At 48.5% G+C, this 16,730-nt stretch overlaps 1 protein-coding gene across 1 annotated transcript in view; it reads right to left on the bottom strand.

The window, feature by feature from the left end:
- dnah9 (dynein, axonemal, heavy chain 9) overlaps window positions 1–13,184 on the bottom strand; it is a 779,494-nt gene extending 766,310 nt beyond the window's left edge. The window contains exon 1 of the mRNA XM_072483125.1: window positions 12,772–13,184. Coding sequence (XP_072339226.1) covers window positions 12,772–13,119 — 348 coding nt within the window. The 5' untranslated portion in view covers window positions 13,120–13,184. The remainder of the gene's footprint in view (window positions 1–12,771) is intronic.
- Window positions 13,185–16,730: the final 3,546 nt, after the last annotated feature.

The raw sequence follows: 16,730 nt of genomic DNA, 5'->3' as shown, positions 1-16,730 counted from the left end.
GAAGAACGGTGCTGTTGTGTTCCATGATCCTGTCTTGCAATGATTCTACAGAACAGCTGGTGACTTAACTATAATGATGATTTTTTTGATGAACACATGGTAAGGTAACAATCAGAATGCTATAGAGACCAAGTTATGACTGAGTTACATTAGACTCTCCTGGAACTACCCTTATGTGCAACTGCCTGGTGTACGCCTTACAACGTTCTGCCTCTAGTGAGATGTCATATGACTGATGTGTGACGCCACCTGTTAGTGGGAAATCGCACTGCTGAGTGCATGTAATATTATTCACAGGCACATCACCACAAGTGCATTATGGGCATTTAAAAAAAAAATTGAGTGTTGATTTTATTTAAAACTTTTAAATTAGATTTCAAGAGTAGCGGCAGATGATGGTGCTAATGGCAGGACATTACTGCAACTTTGCACAAGATTGAGAATGATAAAATTGACCTTCCAGAGCCACATTTACCATCCAACAAAATCAAGCTGCCCTTTGTTTTGTCCTCTTCTGAAGGTATTAACTGATTGTCCCTAGGTGTCACCTTTTTTTTTCGTTCATGGGCTGTGGACATCACTGGCAGAACCAGCATTTATTGTCCATCCCTGAGGGCACTTATTGATGTTGGTCAGGAGTCACATGTAGGCCAGACCAGGTAAGGATGACTGATTTCCTTCCTGAAAGGACATCAGTGAACCAGATGGGTTTTTACAACAATCGACAATGGTTTCATGGTCGTCATTAGACTTTTAATTCCAGATTTTAATTGAATTCAAATTCCAATATTTGCCCTCGTAGGATTCAAATCCATGTCCCCAAAGCATTACCCTGGGCCTCTGGATTACTAGTCCAGTCACAATACCACTATGTCACTGCCTCCCCTTGGTGTCTTGGCGTTGGGCTAAAACGTGAGTGCCAGCAGCTAACCAAATGGTAGATTTTCAGCTGAAGCTATTTTGCAGCAATCAAAGGAAAGAAGCCTAGTGAATGTCGCTCTCTGCATTTCCGATTAGCACCCTACTTCTCTCCAAATCAGCTAAGTGAAGACGGAGCGGAAGATGAATTGAACTTGGGATTTGACTGATATAAACTACTGGGGGATTATTGTAAAATGCCTTTCCTCCTGAACTCTCTTTCTCCTGAAAATATTTTCTGGTGTAGGTTCCTAACCATAGGCAATCCTCCGATGCCTTAACCAAGTAACCCGTCTGCATGTTTGAGCCTGGACAGCAATATTCAACTGTAAAGGGTATCTGAGCCAAACTTGCAAAATGTTTTCATCTTTCAACACTTTTTCTTTACAAGAGGGATCACGAGACAGTATTCAAGAGTGGAAGACCTTGTTAATTCTTCATCGCTCTCACCCCAGGAGAGAGTTAAAAAGTCACAGAAAATCACTGATTCCATCAATGGAATGTACTTTTATTTTCTTTCATGTAGCCAAAGAGCTACAAGAACTGATTACACCTAGTTGTTAGTTGTAACAGGTCTAAATTTTAGTTGACACTGTTTTTATTTAGCTGTAATGTAGTTGAAGATTTATCAAAAATAATACAGAATTAGACTGAACACTAATCCATAGCAACGACAGCTCAATACTCAACAACATGGTGTCGAGTGCCATGTGTTTACAGGAAACAAACAGATTCTTTGAATGACACCCTCGAATTGCTGGTTAAAATCACCAAATCATTTGTAAAGTAAAATTTGGCGGAATTATCAAAAACTTCACTAGTTCTAATTACGAGGGAATCGAAACGTGAAACTAAAATCCAAGTTCACCCTGCAATCCTACCTAGAAAAATAAAATCTAAACTATTTAGTCACCATAAATCAATAGACAGAGTCCATGAGGACACTGAGTCTCCCACACTCGAAGATTGATGTGGGAGAAATGGATTCAAGTTCATGGGACATGGGCACCAGCACTGGAGAAAGGGGGAGTTGTTCCATTGCTGCACTACTTGCACCATGCTGGGGCAGTGTCCTGGCAAATCAAACAACTAGGGCTGTAGATAGGGCTTTCAACTAAATAGTGTGGGAAAGTTCAGTTGCGTAGAAATTTTAAAAATCAAAGTGTAAGGAGAAGGTAGAAGTACAGGTTAATGATGAGGCTAATTGTTACCTGATAATGAAAGGAAGTAGCAGAGTATGTAAACGTCATATAACACCAGGGAATCATACAAGAGTAAGGAAAATTAATAATAAGACAAACTTAAAGCCTTGTATCTGAATGTGCACAATCTCACTTGCTTTGTCATTCAATGTTACATTTCTTCTAAGGACTTTCGCTGACGACTTAAGTTCTCACTGCATCCTTTGAAAAAATTCAAGAGATTGGTCCTTGAACTCACAATTGCCTTTTAAGTTTTGAGTGTTTTAAACTTTCATTTGCCAGTACTTCCCACCATATAACACACATGGGCTTGCATCCTGATTTGCATTGGCACAATTAATAAAGCACATGGGCTTTGTTCCTTACTTCGGCTTCTTAATGGGTCGTTCACCAGAAGCCCTGGAGCTCACACCAGCACTGCTTTGTCCTGCCATGGACTCTCCTGAGTTGCTCTCTCCAGCAGATTTAGTTGGGAGATCCTGGCCAGTTTGTGTCTCTGGCCCTCTCTGCCTTATTACGAAATAATCCATCCTCAGCTCTTTACCGTACTGATGCCTTGTTATAGGCAGCTACAAAATGTGGGAATTTCTCCTCTGTGAGTTCACGCCGAAAGCATGGGCGTACAGGGTGCGTGGCATCAGTGTATATGTTGGATGCATGACCTGCTCTCTGCTGCCGTTTCTGGCAGAACGTCTACATTTTCTTTTTCTAAATTTGGTCCTGGGGCAGTGCGCTGACATCAGGAGGCGGTCTGCCTCGTTGAGCTCTGGGACTGCGCACTGCTGGATTCGCCTGAGGGGGCCCACAAGCGCGGAACGGCTGGCATTCTTGAAAGCCAGTCGCGGCTGCATTTTTAAAAGCCAGTTGCAGCAGTTAGGCGCTTCTCCTGCGATTAGGAACGCGCAACCATATGCTTCACAACCCTCCCGATACCCATCTGTGACCCGCCCACGGGTGTGACCCTGAGTTTGAAAAATCCTGCCTTAGAGGACGACACTGGGGAGTTAATCATGGGGAACACAGAAATGGTAGAGACACTAAATCAATACTTTACCGCAGTTTTCATGGTGGAGGACACGAGAACCATTCTAATAGTGACAGGTGATGCAGAGGTTGTTGGAAAGGAGGAACTTGAAATTCGCTATCAAGTGGGAAAAAGTACTGAGCAAATGTTCACTACTGTGGTGAAAGGCAGACAAGTTCCCCTGATAGCCTACATCCAAGGGTCTTAAGGGAAGTGGCACCAAAGATAGTGGAGGCATTGGTTATAATATTCCAAAATTCCCAGGATGCGGGAAAGGTTCCAGTGGATTGGAAAAAGATTAATGTAACACTCCTGTTCAAAAAGGGAGAAAACAGAAAGTAGGAAACTATAAACCAGCTAGTTTAATATCTGTTGGGAAACTGTTGGAATCCATTAATCGGGAAGTAGCAGTAGGACATTTGGAAAGTCAAAACACAATTCATCAGAGTCAGCAAGGTTTTCTGAAGGGTAAATCGTGTTTGACTAATTTGCTGGAGTTCTCCGATGATATAACAAGCAAAGTGGATAACGGGGGTCCTGTAGACCTCCAGAAGGTAAGATCACATGGGGTATGGGGTAATATATTAGCTATGATAGAGGATTAGCTAACCAACAGAAAGCAGAGAGCGCGGATAAATGGGTCATTTTCTGTTTTTCAAGCTGTAACTAATGATGTGCCAAAGTGTTCGGCCCTCGGGCTCCATCTATTTACAATCTATATGAAGAAATCAGACAATAGAATCCCTACAGTGCAGGAGGAGGCCATTCAGCCCATCGAGTCTGCACCCACCCTCTGAAGGAGTACTCCATCCAAGCCCACTTCCCCAACCTATTCCTATATCCCTTTAATCGAACCTACGCATCTCTGGATACTAAGGGACAATTTAGCATGGCTGATCCACCTAATCTGCACATTTTTGGAATGTGAGAGGAAACCGGAGCACCCGGAGGAAACCCACGCAGACACAGGGAGAAAGTGCAAACTCCACACAGCCACTCGAGGCCGGAATTGAACCTGGGTCCGTGGCGCTGTCCGTCAGCAATGCTAACCACTGTGCCACCGTGTCGCCCTTTTTCTTCTTTTAAAAAAAATATATGTTTATTCAAGGTTTTCAATAAATTTTTACAAAACACTCCAAAAAGGAAAGAAAATATCAACAACTTAAACCACTAAACATTAAACTATCTAACAAACTAAGAACAAAAATGGGGCAAACGCCCCTTACAATAATAAAAACAAGCCAAAAACGCCTCCCCCCCCCCCCCCCCCGGGTTGCTGCTGCTCTTGACCTCCACCTAGCGTTCCGCGAGAAAGTCTAGGAGCGGTTGCCACCGCCTGGAGAACCCCTGCACAGACCCTCACAAGGCAAACTTTATCCTCTCCAACATGATGAACCCTGCTATGTCATTAATCCAAGCCTCCACGCTTGGGGGTTTCGCATCCCTCCACATTAGTAGGATCCTCCTCCGGGCTACCAAGGTCGCAAAGGCCAGAACTCCAGCCTCTTTCGGCTCCTGTACTCCCGGCTCATCTGATACCCCGAATATTGCTATCCCCCAGCTCGGTTTTATCCGAGTGTCCAAGACTTTGGACACAGCCTTTGCTAAGCCCCTCCAGATCCCCTCTAGCGCTGGGCACGCCCAGAACATATGGGGCGTGATTTGCTGGGCTCGCTGAGCACCTAACGCATCTGTCCTCCACCCCAAAAAACTTGCACATCCTCGCCTCTGTCATATGTGCCCTGTGAACCACTTTGTACTGGATCAGGCTAAGTCTGGCGCAAGACGAGGAGGAGTTAACCTTGCCCAGGGCCTCCGCCCACAAGCCCTCACCCAGTTCCTCGCCCAGCTCCTCCTCCCACTTGCCCTTCAGCTCCTCCACCGAGACTTCCTCCGCCTCCTGCAACTCCTGATAGATCGCCGAGACCTTGCCCTCTCCTACCCATACACCCGAGGTCACCTTGTCCTGAATCCTCCGTGCGGGAAGCAGCGGAAATTCCCTTACCTGCCTTCTCACAAACGCCCTCACCTGCATGTACCTAAAAGCGTTTCCCGGGGGTAACCCAAATTTCTCCTCCAGTGCCCCCAGGCTAGCAAAAGCCCCGTCGATAAATAGGTCCCCCATCCTTTTAATTCCCGCCCGATGCCAGCTTAGGAATCCGCCATCTGTCCTGCCCGGTGCAAACCTATGATTATTCCGTATTGGGGACCAAATTGAGGCCCCCAACTCACCCATGTACCGTCTCCACTGCCCCAAGATCCTCAGTGTCACCGCCACCACCGGGCTCGTGGTGTACCGCGTCGGCGGTAGTGGCAAAGATGCCGTCACCAGCGCTCCCAAGCTAATGTCCACGCATGACGCCACCTCTAATCTTTTCCACGCCACCCCCTCTCCCTCCATTACCCATTTCTGAATCATTGCCACATTGGCTGCCCAGTAATAACTACACAGGTTCGGTAGCGCCAGTCCACCCCTGTCCCGACTACGCTCCAGAAACAGCCTCTTGACCCTCGAGGTCTTACTTGCCCATACAAACCCCATAATGCTCCTGCTTACTCGCTTAAAAAAGGTCTTGGGGATGAGGATGGGCAGGCACTGGAACACAAACAGGAACCTAGGGAGGACTGTCATCTGAACGGACTGCACCCTACCCGCCAGGGAGAGTGGCAACTCATTCCATCTCCTAAAGTCTTCCTCCATCTGGTCTGCCAACCGTGCCAAATTAAGCTTATGCAGGGCCCCCCAACTCCTGGCCACCTGGATACACAAATATCAGAAGCTCCTCTCCGCCCACTTAAGTGGCAGCTCCTCCAGGCCCCTTTCCTGGCTCCTCGCATGCACCACAAAGAGCTCACTCTTCCCCACGTTAAGCTTGTAGCCTGAGAAGTCCCCAAACTCCCTAAGGATCCGCATGACCTCCACCATCCCCTCCACTGGATCTGCGATGCACAAAAGGTCATCAGCATACAACGAGACCCGAAGTTCCTCCCCTCCCCGGACCAACCCCCTCCAGTTTCTAGATTCCCTCAACGCCATGGCCAGCGGCTCAATTGTCAAAGCAAACAGAGGGGACAGGGGGCACCCCTGTCTCGTCCCACGGTACAACCTAAAATATTCTGATTTCCGCCAGTTCGTAGATACGCTCGCCACCGGGGCCTGGTATAACAATTTGACCCTCCCTATGAACCCCTCCCCGAACCCAAACCTGCCATAGGTACTCCCACTCCACCCGATCAAAGGCCTTCTCCGCGTCCATTGCCGCCACCACTTTTGCATCACCACCCTCCGAGGGCATCATAATCACATTCAGGAGCCTCCGCACATTTGCATTTAACTGCCTGCCCTTCACGAACCCCGTCTGGTCCTCGTGCATCACTCCCGGGACACAATCCTCAATCCTTGTGGCTAGGACCTTTTCCAGGAACTTGGCATCTACATTAAGGAGCGAGATCGGCCTATACGAGCCACACTGCAGCGGATCCTTGTCCCGCTTAAGGATCAGCGAGATCAGCGGCCGAGACATTGTCGGGGGGGAGAATCCCTTCCTCCCTCGCCTCGTTGAAGGTTCTCACCAGCAGCGGACCTAGCAGATCCACAAATTTCCTGTAAAATTCGACCAGGAACCCATCAGGCCCCGCGGCCTTGCCTGTCTGCATGCTCCCCAACCCCGTAACCAGCTCCTCTATCCCAATCGGGGCCCCCAGGCCTTCCACTTGCCCCTCCTTCACTCTCAGGAACCTCAATTGGTCCAGGAACTGCCGCATCCCCCCCGCCCCCCCCCCACCCCCGGATTCTGACTTATACAGGTTTCCATAGAAATCCCTGAATACCTCATTTATTTTAGCCGAACTCCGCACCGTGTTCCCCCCTCTGTCCTTGATTCCTCCAATTCCTTTGCCGCCTCCCTCTTGCATAGCTGATGCGCCAGCATCCAGCTCGCCTTCTCCCCGTATTCGTATACTGCCCCCTGCACCTTCCTCCACTGGGTCTCAGCTTTCCCCGTGGTCAACAAATCAAATTCCATTTGGAGGCTCCGTCGCTCCTTCAGCAGCCCCTCTTCAGGGGAATCCACATACCTCCTATCCACCCTTAATATCTCCCCCACCAACCTCTCCCTCTCCGTCCTCTCTCTCTTCTCCCTGTGAGCCCTAATTAACTCTCCCGTAACCACCGCTTTCAAAGCCTCCCAACCACACCAACCGGTACTTCCCCATTATCATTGGCCTCTATGTATCTCTGAATACACCCCTGGACCCGCCCACAAACCTCCTCATCTGCCAACAGTCCCACGTCCAAGCGCCACAGCGGGCGCTGGTCCCTTTCCTCCCCCAACTCCAACCAGTGCGGGGCGTGGTCCGAAATCGCTATGGCCAAATAGTCCGTTCCCTCCACTCTTGGAATCAGTGCCCTGCTCACCACAAAGAAGCCTATCCGTGAGTAGGCCTTATGCACGTGGCGGAAAAAGATAACTCTCTGGCCACCGGCCTAGCAAACCTCCACGGATCCACTCCCCCCCATCTGATCCATAAACCCCTTGAGAACCTTGGCCGCAGCTGGCCTCTTGCCCGACCTCGACCTGGATCGATCCAGTGCCATATTAAAGTCCGTCCCCCCCATTATCGGGCTCCCCGCTTCCAGCTTCGGGATCCGACTCAGCATGCGCTTCAGGAACGCTGCATCGTCCCAATTTGGGGCATACACATTCACCAGCACCACCCTTGTCCCCTGCAGCCTACCACTCACCATCACATATCGACCCCCATTATAAGCCACAATGTTCAGCGCCTCGAACGACACCCGCTTACTCACCAGGATTGCAACCTCTCAATTCTTTGCATCCAGCCCCGAATGAAAGACCTGCCCAACCCATTCCTTTCTCAGCCTGATCTGATCCACCACTTTCAAGTGCGTCTCCTGCAAAATAGCAACATCTGCCTTCAGTCCCTTTAAGTGCGTGAACACCCGGGCCCTATGACTGGCCCATTCAGGCCTCTCACATTCCATGTGATCAGCCGGATCGGGGGACTGCCCCCCGTCCCGTCCCCCCCCAACTCTGCCGACGAGCCATCTCCTTTCTTAGGCCAGCCACGTGCCCACGCCTCCCGCACTCTCCAGCCCCCCAGGCGGAGGACCCCCGCCCCGGCTTTCCCTCTTACCTCCAGCTCCCCTTCGGTCAATGCAGCAGCAACCCAGTCCCCCCCCCCACCAGCCAGAAAACTGTCTAGCCCCCTTGCTCCCCCCATTGCACTCCCATGAGTCAGCTGACTCCTGCTGACCTCAACCGCTCCCGCCTCTGCCAACGATCCCCCGTTTAGATTCCCCGTCAAAGACCCCCCTCCCCCTTCAGGTCGATACGGACACCCCTCCGGCACCACCCCTCCCGCTGGGCCACACCCCTCCCCCTCTTTAGTGCGGGAAAAAAACCCGCGATTTTCTACCTGGGCCAGCCCCGCCCCCTGTGGCGCAGCTCTTTCTCCTGCAGCCTCTCCCCAATTCCCAATGACCCAGGGCCTCCTGCTCCCCCCATCCCCCCTTCGAACGTGAGGGGCGGCCCCTCCCAAACAATACCCATGCCCATTAAAACACACACACATTACATCCAATCACCCCTTCCCACCCCCCAGCTTTCCCAAAACCCACAGCAAACCATTAGTTCGAGCCCAATTTATCGTTCTGAATAAAGGTCCACGCCTCCTCCGGCATATCAAAATAATGGTGGCGGTCCTGAAAAGTGACCCACAATCACGCTGGCTGCAACAGCCCGAACTTCACCCCCTTTCGGTGGAGAACAGCCTCGGCCCGGTTGAATCCTGCCCTCTTCTTGGCCAGCTCTGCACTCCAGTCTTGGTAGATGCGGATCTCCGTATTCTCCCACCTGCTGCTCCGTTCTTTCTTCGCCCATCTCAGGACGCACTCTCTGTCCATGAAGTGGTGAAACCTCACCACTACGGCCCTTGGTGGCTCATTTGCCTTAGGCCTCCTTGACAGGACTCTGTGAGCCCCATCCAGCTCCAGTGGCCTCGGGAAGGCTCCCGCGCCGATTAGCATATTCAGCATCATGGCTACATATGCCCCGATGTCGGACCCCTCCACACCTTCAGGGAGACCCAGAATCCGGAGATTCATCCTCCTCGACCTGTTCTCCAGGTCCTCAAACTTTTCCTGCCACTTTTATGCAGCGCCTCGTGCACCTCCACTTTCACCGCCAGGCGCAGGATCTCGTCCTCGATTTCAGAGGCTTTCTGCTGCACCTCTCTAATCGCCGTCCCTTGAGCCTTCTGGGTCTCCACCAGCCTCTCAATCGACCCTTTCATTGGGGCCAGCATCTCTGCTTTCAGCTCCGCAAAGCAGCTTTTCAGGAACTCCTGCTGCTCCCACGACCATTGCGCCCACGCTGCCTGGTCTCCACCAGCCGCCATCTTACTTTTTCGCGCGCGTTCTCCTCTCTTCTCCAAGATCACTTTTTTGACCGCTCCACTCCTGGTCCACTCCATGCAGTGCTGGGGGAACCTTACTGCTGCCTTCCCACACCGGGAATCGTCGTCCAAGTGCCGCTGGGGCTCCTTAAAAGGGCCCAAAAGTCCGTTCTCGGCGGGAGCTGCCGACCGTGCGATCTGCCCAGGCATAGCCGCAACCGGAAGTCTTTTCTTCTTTTTTTATGTGAAAGGAAGCCATTCAGCCCATTGAATCTGCCACGACCCCTTGAAAGAGCACCCTACCTAGGCCCACTACCATGCCCTATCCCTGTAACCCCACCTAACCTGCATATCCTTGGACATTAAGGGGCAATTTATCATGGCCAATCTACTTTATCTGCAGCTCTTTAGACTATGGGAGGAAACTGGAGCACCCGCAGGAAACCCACGCAGACACGGGAAGAAAGTGCAAACTCCACACAGACAGTCACCCAGGGCGCTGTGAGGCAGCAGTTCTAACCACTGTGCTACAGTACCACCCCCAAAACCACTTCATTCCTGGGTGGGATCGAACCACCAACCTTGTGCTTAACAGCCGAACGTGCTAACCAATTGCACCAGAGATGACTGCTGCTCCACAGAGACGACTTGGATGCGGGGATAGAATGTACTACAGTCAAATTGTAGATGACACTAAAATAGGTAGGAAAGCAAGTTACAATGAGGAAATAAGAAATGTACAAACAGATATGGATAAGATAGGTAAGTGGGCCAAAATTTGGCAGTGGATAAGTGTGAAGTTATCCAATTTCCTCGGAGGAATAAAAAGGCAATTTATTATCTAAATGGAGAGCATCTTCAAAATGCTTTGGTGCAGCAAGATCTGGGTGTCCAAGTGCACAAATCGCAGAAAGTTAGCAGTAGGTGGAGCAGGTAATAAAATGATATGAAATGAAAATCGCTTATTGTCACAAGTAGGCGTCAAATGAAGTTACTGTGAAAAGCCCCTCGTCGCCACATTCCGGCACCTGTTCGGGGAGGCTGGTACGGGAATTGAACCGTGCTGCTGGCCTGCAGTTGTCTGCTTTCAAAGCCAATAAGGAAGGCAAATGAGATTTTGGCATTCATTGTAAATTAAATTGTGTATAAAAATAGGGAAGTGCTGTTGCAACTGTATAGGGCATTGGTAAGACTGCATCTGGAGGACTGCGCACAGTTTGGTCCCTTACTTGAGGAAGGATGTAAATACATTAGAGGCGGTTCAAAGAAGGTTCACCAGATTGATTCCAGGGATGAAGGACTTGTCTTGCGAAGAGAGATTGAGAAATTTATGCCTATAGTCACTGGGGTTTAGGAGCATGAGAGAACTAATTGAGGTATATAAGATGCTAAAGGGGTTTGACAAGGTAGATGTAGAGTGGATGTTTCCCCTGGTCGGACATTCTAGAACGAGAGGCCAAAGTTTTAGGCTAAAGGGTGACAGATTTCAAACAGAAATTAGGAGGAATTAATTCACCCAATGAGTCGTGAATCTGTAGAATTCTCTACCCCAGAGTGCAGTGGACGCAGACATTTAAACAAATTTAAGGAGGAGATAGAAAGGCTTTTAATTAGCAAAGGGATGAAGCATTAAGGAGAGCAGGCAGGAAGGTGAAGATGAGATCAGCCATGATCGTATTGAATGGTGGAGCAGGCACGAGGGGCTGAATTGCCTCATCCTGCTCCTAGTTCTTATTTTATGACACATTGCACTAAACAGTATCCTCCTTTGTAAGTTGCTTCAGGTGATTTTATTTAACCTTAATTTCATTTCAGCACTTTTCTGTAATGCTCTCCTGAACAAAATATTCACACTCTTATGTGCGTCTGTTTTCCCCCACTAAATACTAATTGTTTAAATTCATGTTTGTGTCTTTAAATTACTGGTGTAATGGCCAAATTGAAATCTATGTCCTTTTGAAACTTCTTCTGTTTGGATGTATTTAAGAGCAAATTGCAATGTAAGCAGGGCCTGAAGCTCCCTCATAATTGCTTAGTTGCACTGACACTTACTGAGACCCATGAGTTCTTCAAATTCCTGTACCTAGGTGTGAACCTAAGAGACCTGTCTGGGGTGCTTGCATCTTTACACGTTGCTGGGCCAGTTGAGAAATAAATCACTATCCCTGTTAGCAAATAAAAAATAGAAATGGCAAATTGTTCATTTGAGACAATAATAGAGGGTTGCGAAAATAGAGAGCTGTACAGTATTCTGCCTGGAGAACGTTCCCGATGTTGGGGACGTCCAGATCTGTCAGGTGTGTCAGCCTAAGAATATGGAGTAAGCCACTCACGACTGAGATGAGGAAGAACTTTTTTTAAAATAATCTTTTTGTCGCAAGTAGGCTTACATTAACACTGCAATGAAGTTACTGTGAAAAGCCCCTAGTCGTCACATTCCGGCGCCTGTTCGGGTACTGAGGGAGAGTTCAGCATATCCAAATGACCTAACAAGCACGTCTTTCAGAACTTATGGGAGGGAACCGGAGCACCCGGAGGAAACCCACGCAGAGACAGGGAGAATGTGCAAACTCCACACAGTGACCGGGAATCGAACCTGGGACCCTGGAGCTGTGAAGCAACAGTGCTAACCACTGTACTACCGTGCTGCCCTTCTTCTCTCAGAGTTGTGAACTTGTGGAATTCTCTACCACAAAAAGCCATTGGGGCCAGTTCTGTGGATATATTCAAGAGGGAGCTGGACCTGGTCTTTGCGGCTAAAGGGATCAAGCGGTTCGGAGAGAAAGCGGGAGTGGTATATTGAATTTGCATGATCAGCCATGATCATATTAAATGGTAGTGCAGGCTCGAAGTGCCGAATGGCCTACTCCTGCACCTATTTTCTATGTTTCTAATCCTACCCAAGAACTCATCCAAACCTGTATTAAAACCTACTCAAGAGCTCATTCAAACCTGTATTAAAACCTACCCAAACGCTCATTCGAACCTGTATCAAGACCTACCCAATTACTCATTCAAATCTGTACCGAAACCTACCCAAGAACTTATCCAAACCTGTATCAAAATGCTTTGCTTTATCCCGAGCCCACCACCCGCTGTTCTGACCTGAGGATTTTGCACCTGAATTTTTATTCCAGCGACCCTCCCGGTCTTGACCTTGCTACAAAATGTCTTGAGTCAATCTTCTGGGGAGCTTTGAATTGGAATTACCTCGTCCACCAGGGCGGCGAACTGGTCTAGAGGGCAGTAAGCCAGGTCACCGAACACCAGGTTGCTCTTCATGGAGTCTGCGGCCAGTCTGCATTTGCGCCTCTTGACGAAGAAGACGGCTTTGTTTTTGCTGAGGTTGGGGAACTCCAGGCTGGCCACCAGGTGTCCGGCCGGGCTCAGGGACATCACCAGCACCGTCTGCTCGCTCTTCTCCAGAAAGTCCTGGATGGCAAGCCGGTGCTCCTCGGTGCCCACGCACTTTTGCCAGCGGTCAGCCTTCAGCTTCAGCGCCTTCAGGACATAGTCCTGTAGAAAGTCCCACCTCTGCTCGGAGCTGCTGTCCGCCATGGCTTTGTTTTAAAATTCCCTAGCTTCTGTGAGAGCCCAGCGAGAGGAAATAAGCTGGGCGAGTCGTGCCCATAGCAACCGGATTGTTTGCAGGTTGTCTATGTGTCTGTGTGTTGGAGGGGGGCAGGGAGGTGCTAAGTGTTTGGAAGGAGAGAAGTCTCGGCTGGCAGTCAACAAACTTTCAGCTCCTCCCCACACCAGGCTGGTGAGAGTGAGAGTGAGAACTGGTACGGGAAGAATATGGCAAAGAACAAGAAATATAGGTGGAGGGAGAAGTCATTAACCATAATAATAAGAAGAATCTTTATTGTCACAAGTAGGCTTACATTGACACTACAATGAAGTTACTGTGGAAATCCCCTAGTCGCCACATTCCGGCGCCTGTTCGGGTACACAGAGGGAGAATTCAGAATGTCCAAATTACCTAACAGCACGTCTTTCCGGTCTTGTGGGAGGAAACCGGAGCACCCGGAGGAAACCCACTCAGACACAGGGAGAACGTGCAGACTCCGCACAGACAGTGACCCAAGCCGGGAATCGAACCTGGCGCTGTGAAGCAACAGTGCTAACCATTGTGCCACCATGCTGCCCCAAGTTATTGGAGGGTGAGGGAGGGGGCTATGAGCTGGAAAGGGCTAGGGGTTAAATACACCATGGGAGCACAATCCTGTCAAGCAGGCTGTTTCAACCTTCAGTATTCTGCTTAAAGGCACATCTGATTATGGGTCCACCAATAATAAGATAAAAGAAAGGGGAACGAAGGAACCAACAGGAAAGACACCATATTACCTAGTTCACACTCGCATTGATTTTATTGTGGAACTATGATAATTAGCTGCTCAGTTTTTGGCAAAGGTAGCAACAGAGTGGCCCAAAAACCCCAGGAAATTATGGAGTGCCTGGGAATGCAAACTGACATCACGCGGGACTGGTGACAAGCTACCTGGACCTTGAGGAGTGTGGGACCAACAGTGAATCTCCTTAACCAGTGGGATTTAGGCATTGAGAAAGTAAAGAGAACTGTGAAGGTAGGAGGTGAATTAGAGTAGATGAATTATGAGTCAAATTAGGTGCAGAGAGAGAGGAAAATGTTTGTATCCTAGTCTCTTTTTTTTAGCCCTGAGGACATGTATTGATGGTCTTGCCCCATCCTACTTCTGCAACCCCGTTTATGTCCCCGCATATGCCATCATTCTCTGATCCTTACCTTTGATGCATTTCAGATCGTGTAGCAGAACTTTCAATCCTCCAAAAGGTAGCTTGTTATCCATGCAATGTCAGTTTACATTTTCAGCCACACCATAATTTCCTTGGATTTTTAGGCCACTCTGCCACTACCTCTGACAAAAACTAAGCAGCTAATTATCATAGTTCCAGGGAAAGCACCGTGGTGCAGTGGTTAGCACTGCTGTCTCACAGCACCGAGGTCCTAGGTTCGATCCTGGCTCTGGGTCACTGTCCGTGTGGAGTTAGCACATTCTCCCCATGTTTGCGTGGGTTTTGCCCCCACAATCCAAAGATATGCAGATAGGTGGATTGGCCACACTAAATTGCATCTGAATCTGTTCCCTGCAAGAGCACTATTCATGACGCCCTATGTTGCTCTTGCTCATGTATTTGCTTTGTTTGGCCCCTTGTTCCGCTCTGTAACCAATCACTGTTTGTCGATGTACCATTTGTCAATGTTCGCTGTTGGTTATTCTTTTTGTCTACTATGTACATACTGTGTCCATTTCCTCGGCTGCAGAAAAATACTTTTCACTGTACTTCGGTACATGTGACAATAAATCAAATCAAATCAAATCCAAAAAACATCAAATCGGAAAAAAAAAAGAATTGGGTACTCTAAATTTGTATCAAAAAAATAAATAAATATCATAGTTCCACCATAAAGTATGCAAGGGTGAACTTGGGATTATGGTGTAAGACTCCTATTATTTCCACATCTTTAATTTTATTATTTTTGGTTCATGGACCCAAAATCACGATGCACCTTTCAGCATAATACTAAAACAACTTTGCTTGCCAGGACACTGTGTTCCAAGGTTTTGTATTTTGGAGAGGAGAAACCAGACTCTTTGGCACATAATGTACCTCTTGGAAGAACCCAGTTCAACTGATTAACGGGCAGCAGTAGGTTTGCCGGGGCAGTGTTCTGCCTGATGCTATCCTGTGTGATGCTTTCTGAGAGAGCTTGGCGTCACGATCGGGAGATATTAGGAATTTGGGTACAGAAATCGGTTCCAAGCTGTGGCAGGCAATGTAGGGGTTAGACAGACTGAAGGAAAAGATTGCTAGCAGCAGAGTCAGAGGGATACAGCCACAACCTGAGTAATCGTGTCCCATTCAGACGTAACCTCGTTAGTGGGAATACACAGGATGCCCTGGTTCAGCCAGAATGATCCACTCAAGATCTATTGTCATTCAGGACAACCTTGCTTGACCAGCCATTATCCCATCACAGAATCTGATGGCTTATTTGGCCATCAATAAGAGGTTAGTTGCATATGAATGGTATGATCTTTGTTCTTTTGTAGAAACAGGAGTGGGAAATCAGCCGGCCAAGATAACGATAATGGATTCAAGTTTGGTCACCTCAAGGGAGAACCTTTGTTTGAGGGGGCTTAGAGCTTAGAGACAGAGAGAGAAAGAATGCTGTACTGAACAATTACAGGCAAAAGGCTGTGAAAATCGTCCAGACGTCATGAAAGTTGCCAGAGGCAGACTTTGGAAAAAAGTTCTGAACAAATAGCTGCAACAGAAGAAAAGTGCTTCGTTAATGCAGGCATTGCCTTTGTCTGTTCATATTTGGAACGAGGGCTGCATGTTCTTGTGCAGTGTTGTGTAATGAGATTTTTTTGTGTGTTAAAGTTATGAAACTGCATGTAGTTAGTGTTAGAGCTGAAGTAAAAAACTTTAATTATTGTTTTCTTTTTAAAAAAATCTTTTTATTGGCATTTCTCATTTATAAACAGTTGTATATATACACATCACATTTTTCTCGCCTGCGCTAATTTCCTTTATTATACAGAGGTTTAGTTTGTACTTCGTTTAACTGACCCTACATGCCTATCATTGCCCTCTGGATCAATCTATGGTTCCTCCCCCTTCACCCCCCTCCCGGCTGTGCTTTTCTTTTCTTTTCTTTTCCGGACAGAGTGGAATCATCTCTCGCGGTTTCCCTGCCTTCCTTCCGCCCCCCCCCCCCCCCCCCCCCCCCAGCCACCAGGTTGCGCAGTCTTTTGGTAACTCATCTATCTTGGTGTTTTAATAATTAAAACAAAAAAATTCTTATTAGGTCACTCCTTGTTGTTGGCCTCGAACAGGTTTTGGAACAGACCGACAAACTGCCCCCAAGTATCCAGGAAGCCTTCCTCTGACCCTCGGGTGGCGTACTTAATCTTCTCCAGGTGGAGAAATTCCGAGAGGTCAGCGAGCCAGTCTGCAGCTGTGGGTGGTGCTGCCGATCGCCAGCCGAGCAGGATTCTCCGGCGTGCGATTAGGGAAGCAAAAGCAAGTGTGTTGGCCCCCTTCCCCGTGTAACTCTGGCTGCCCCGATACCCCGAAGATTGCCACTATTGGGCATGGCTTCACCCTCACCCCCACAACCT

This window comes from Scyliorhinus torazame, chromosome 18 (genome assembly GCF_047496885.1).
Source record: "Scyliorhinus torazame isolate Kashiwa2021f chromosome 18, sScyTor2.1, whole genome shotgun sequence".
NCBI lineage: Eukaryota > Metazoa > Chordata > Chondrichthyes > Carcharhiniformes > Scyliorhinidae > Scyliorhinus > Scyliorhinus torazame.
The sequence above is the reverse complement of the archived record's forward strand: the minus strand, read 5'-3'. Positions and strand labels throughout refer to the sequence as shown.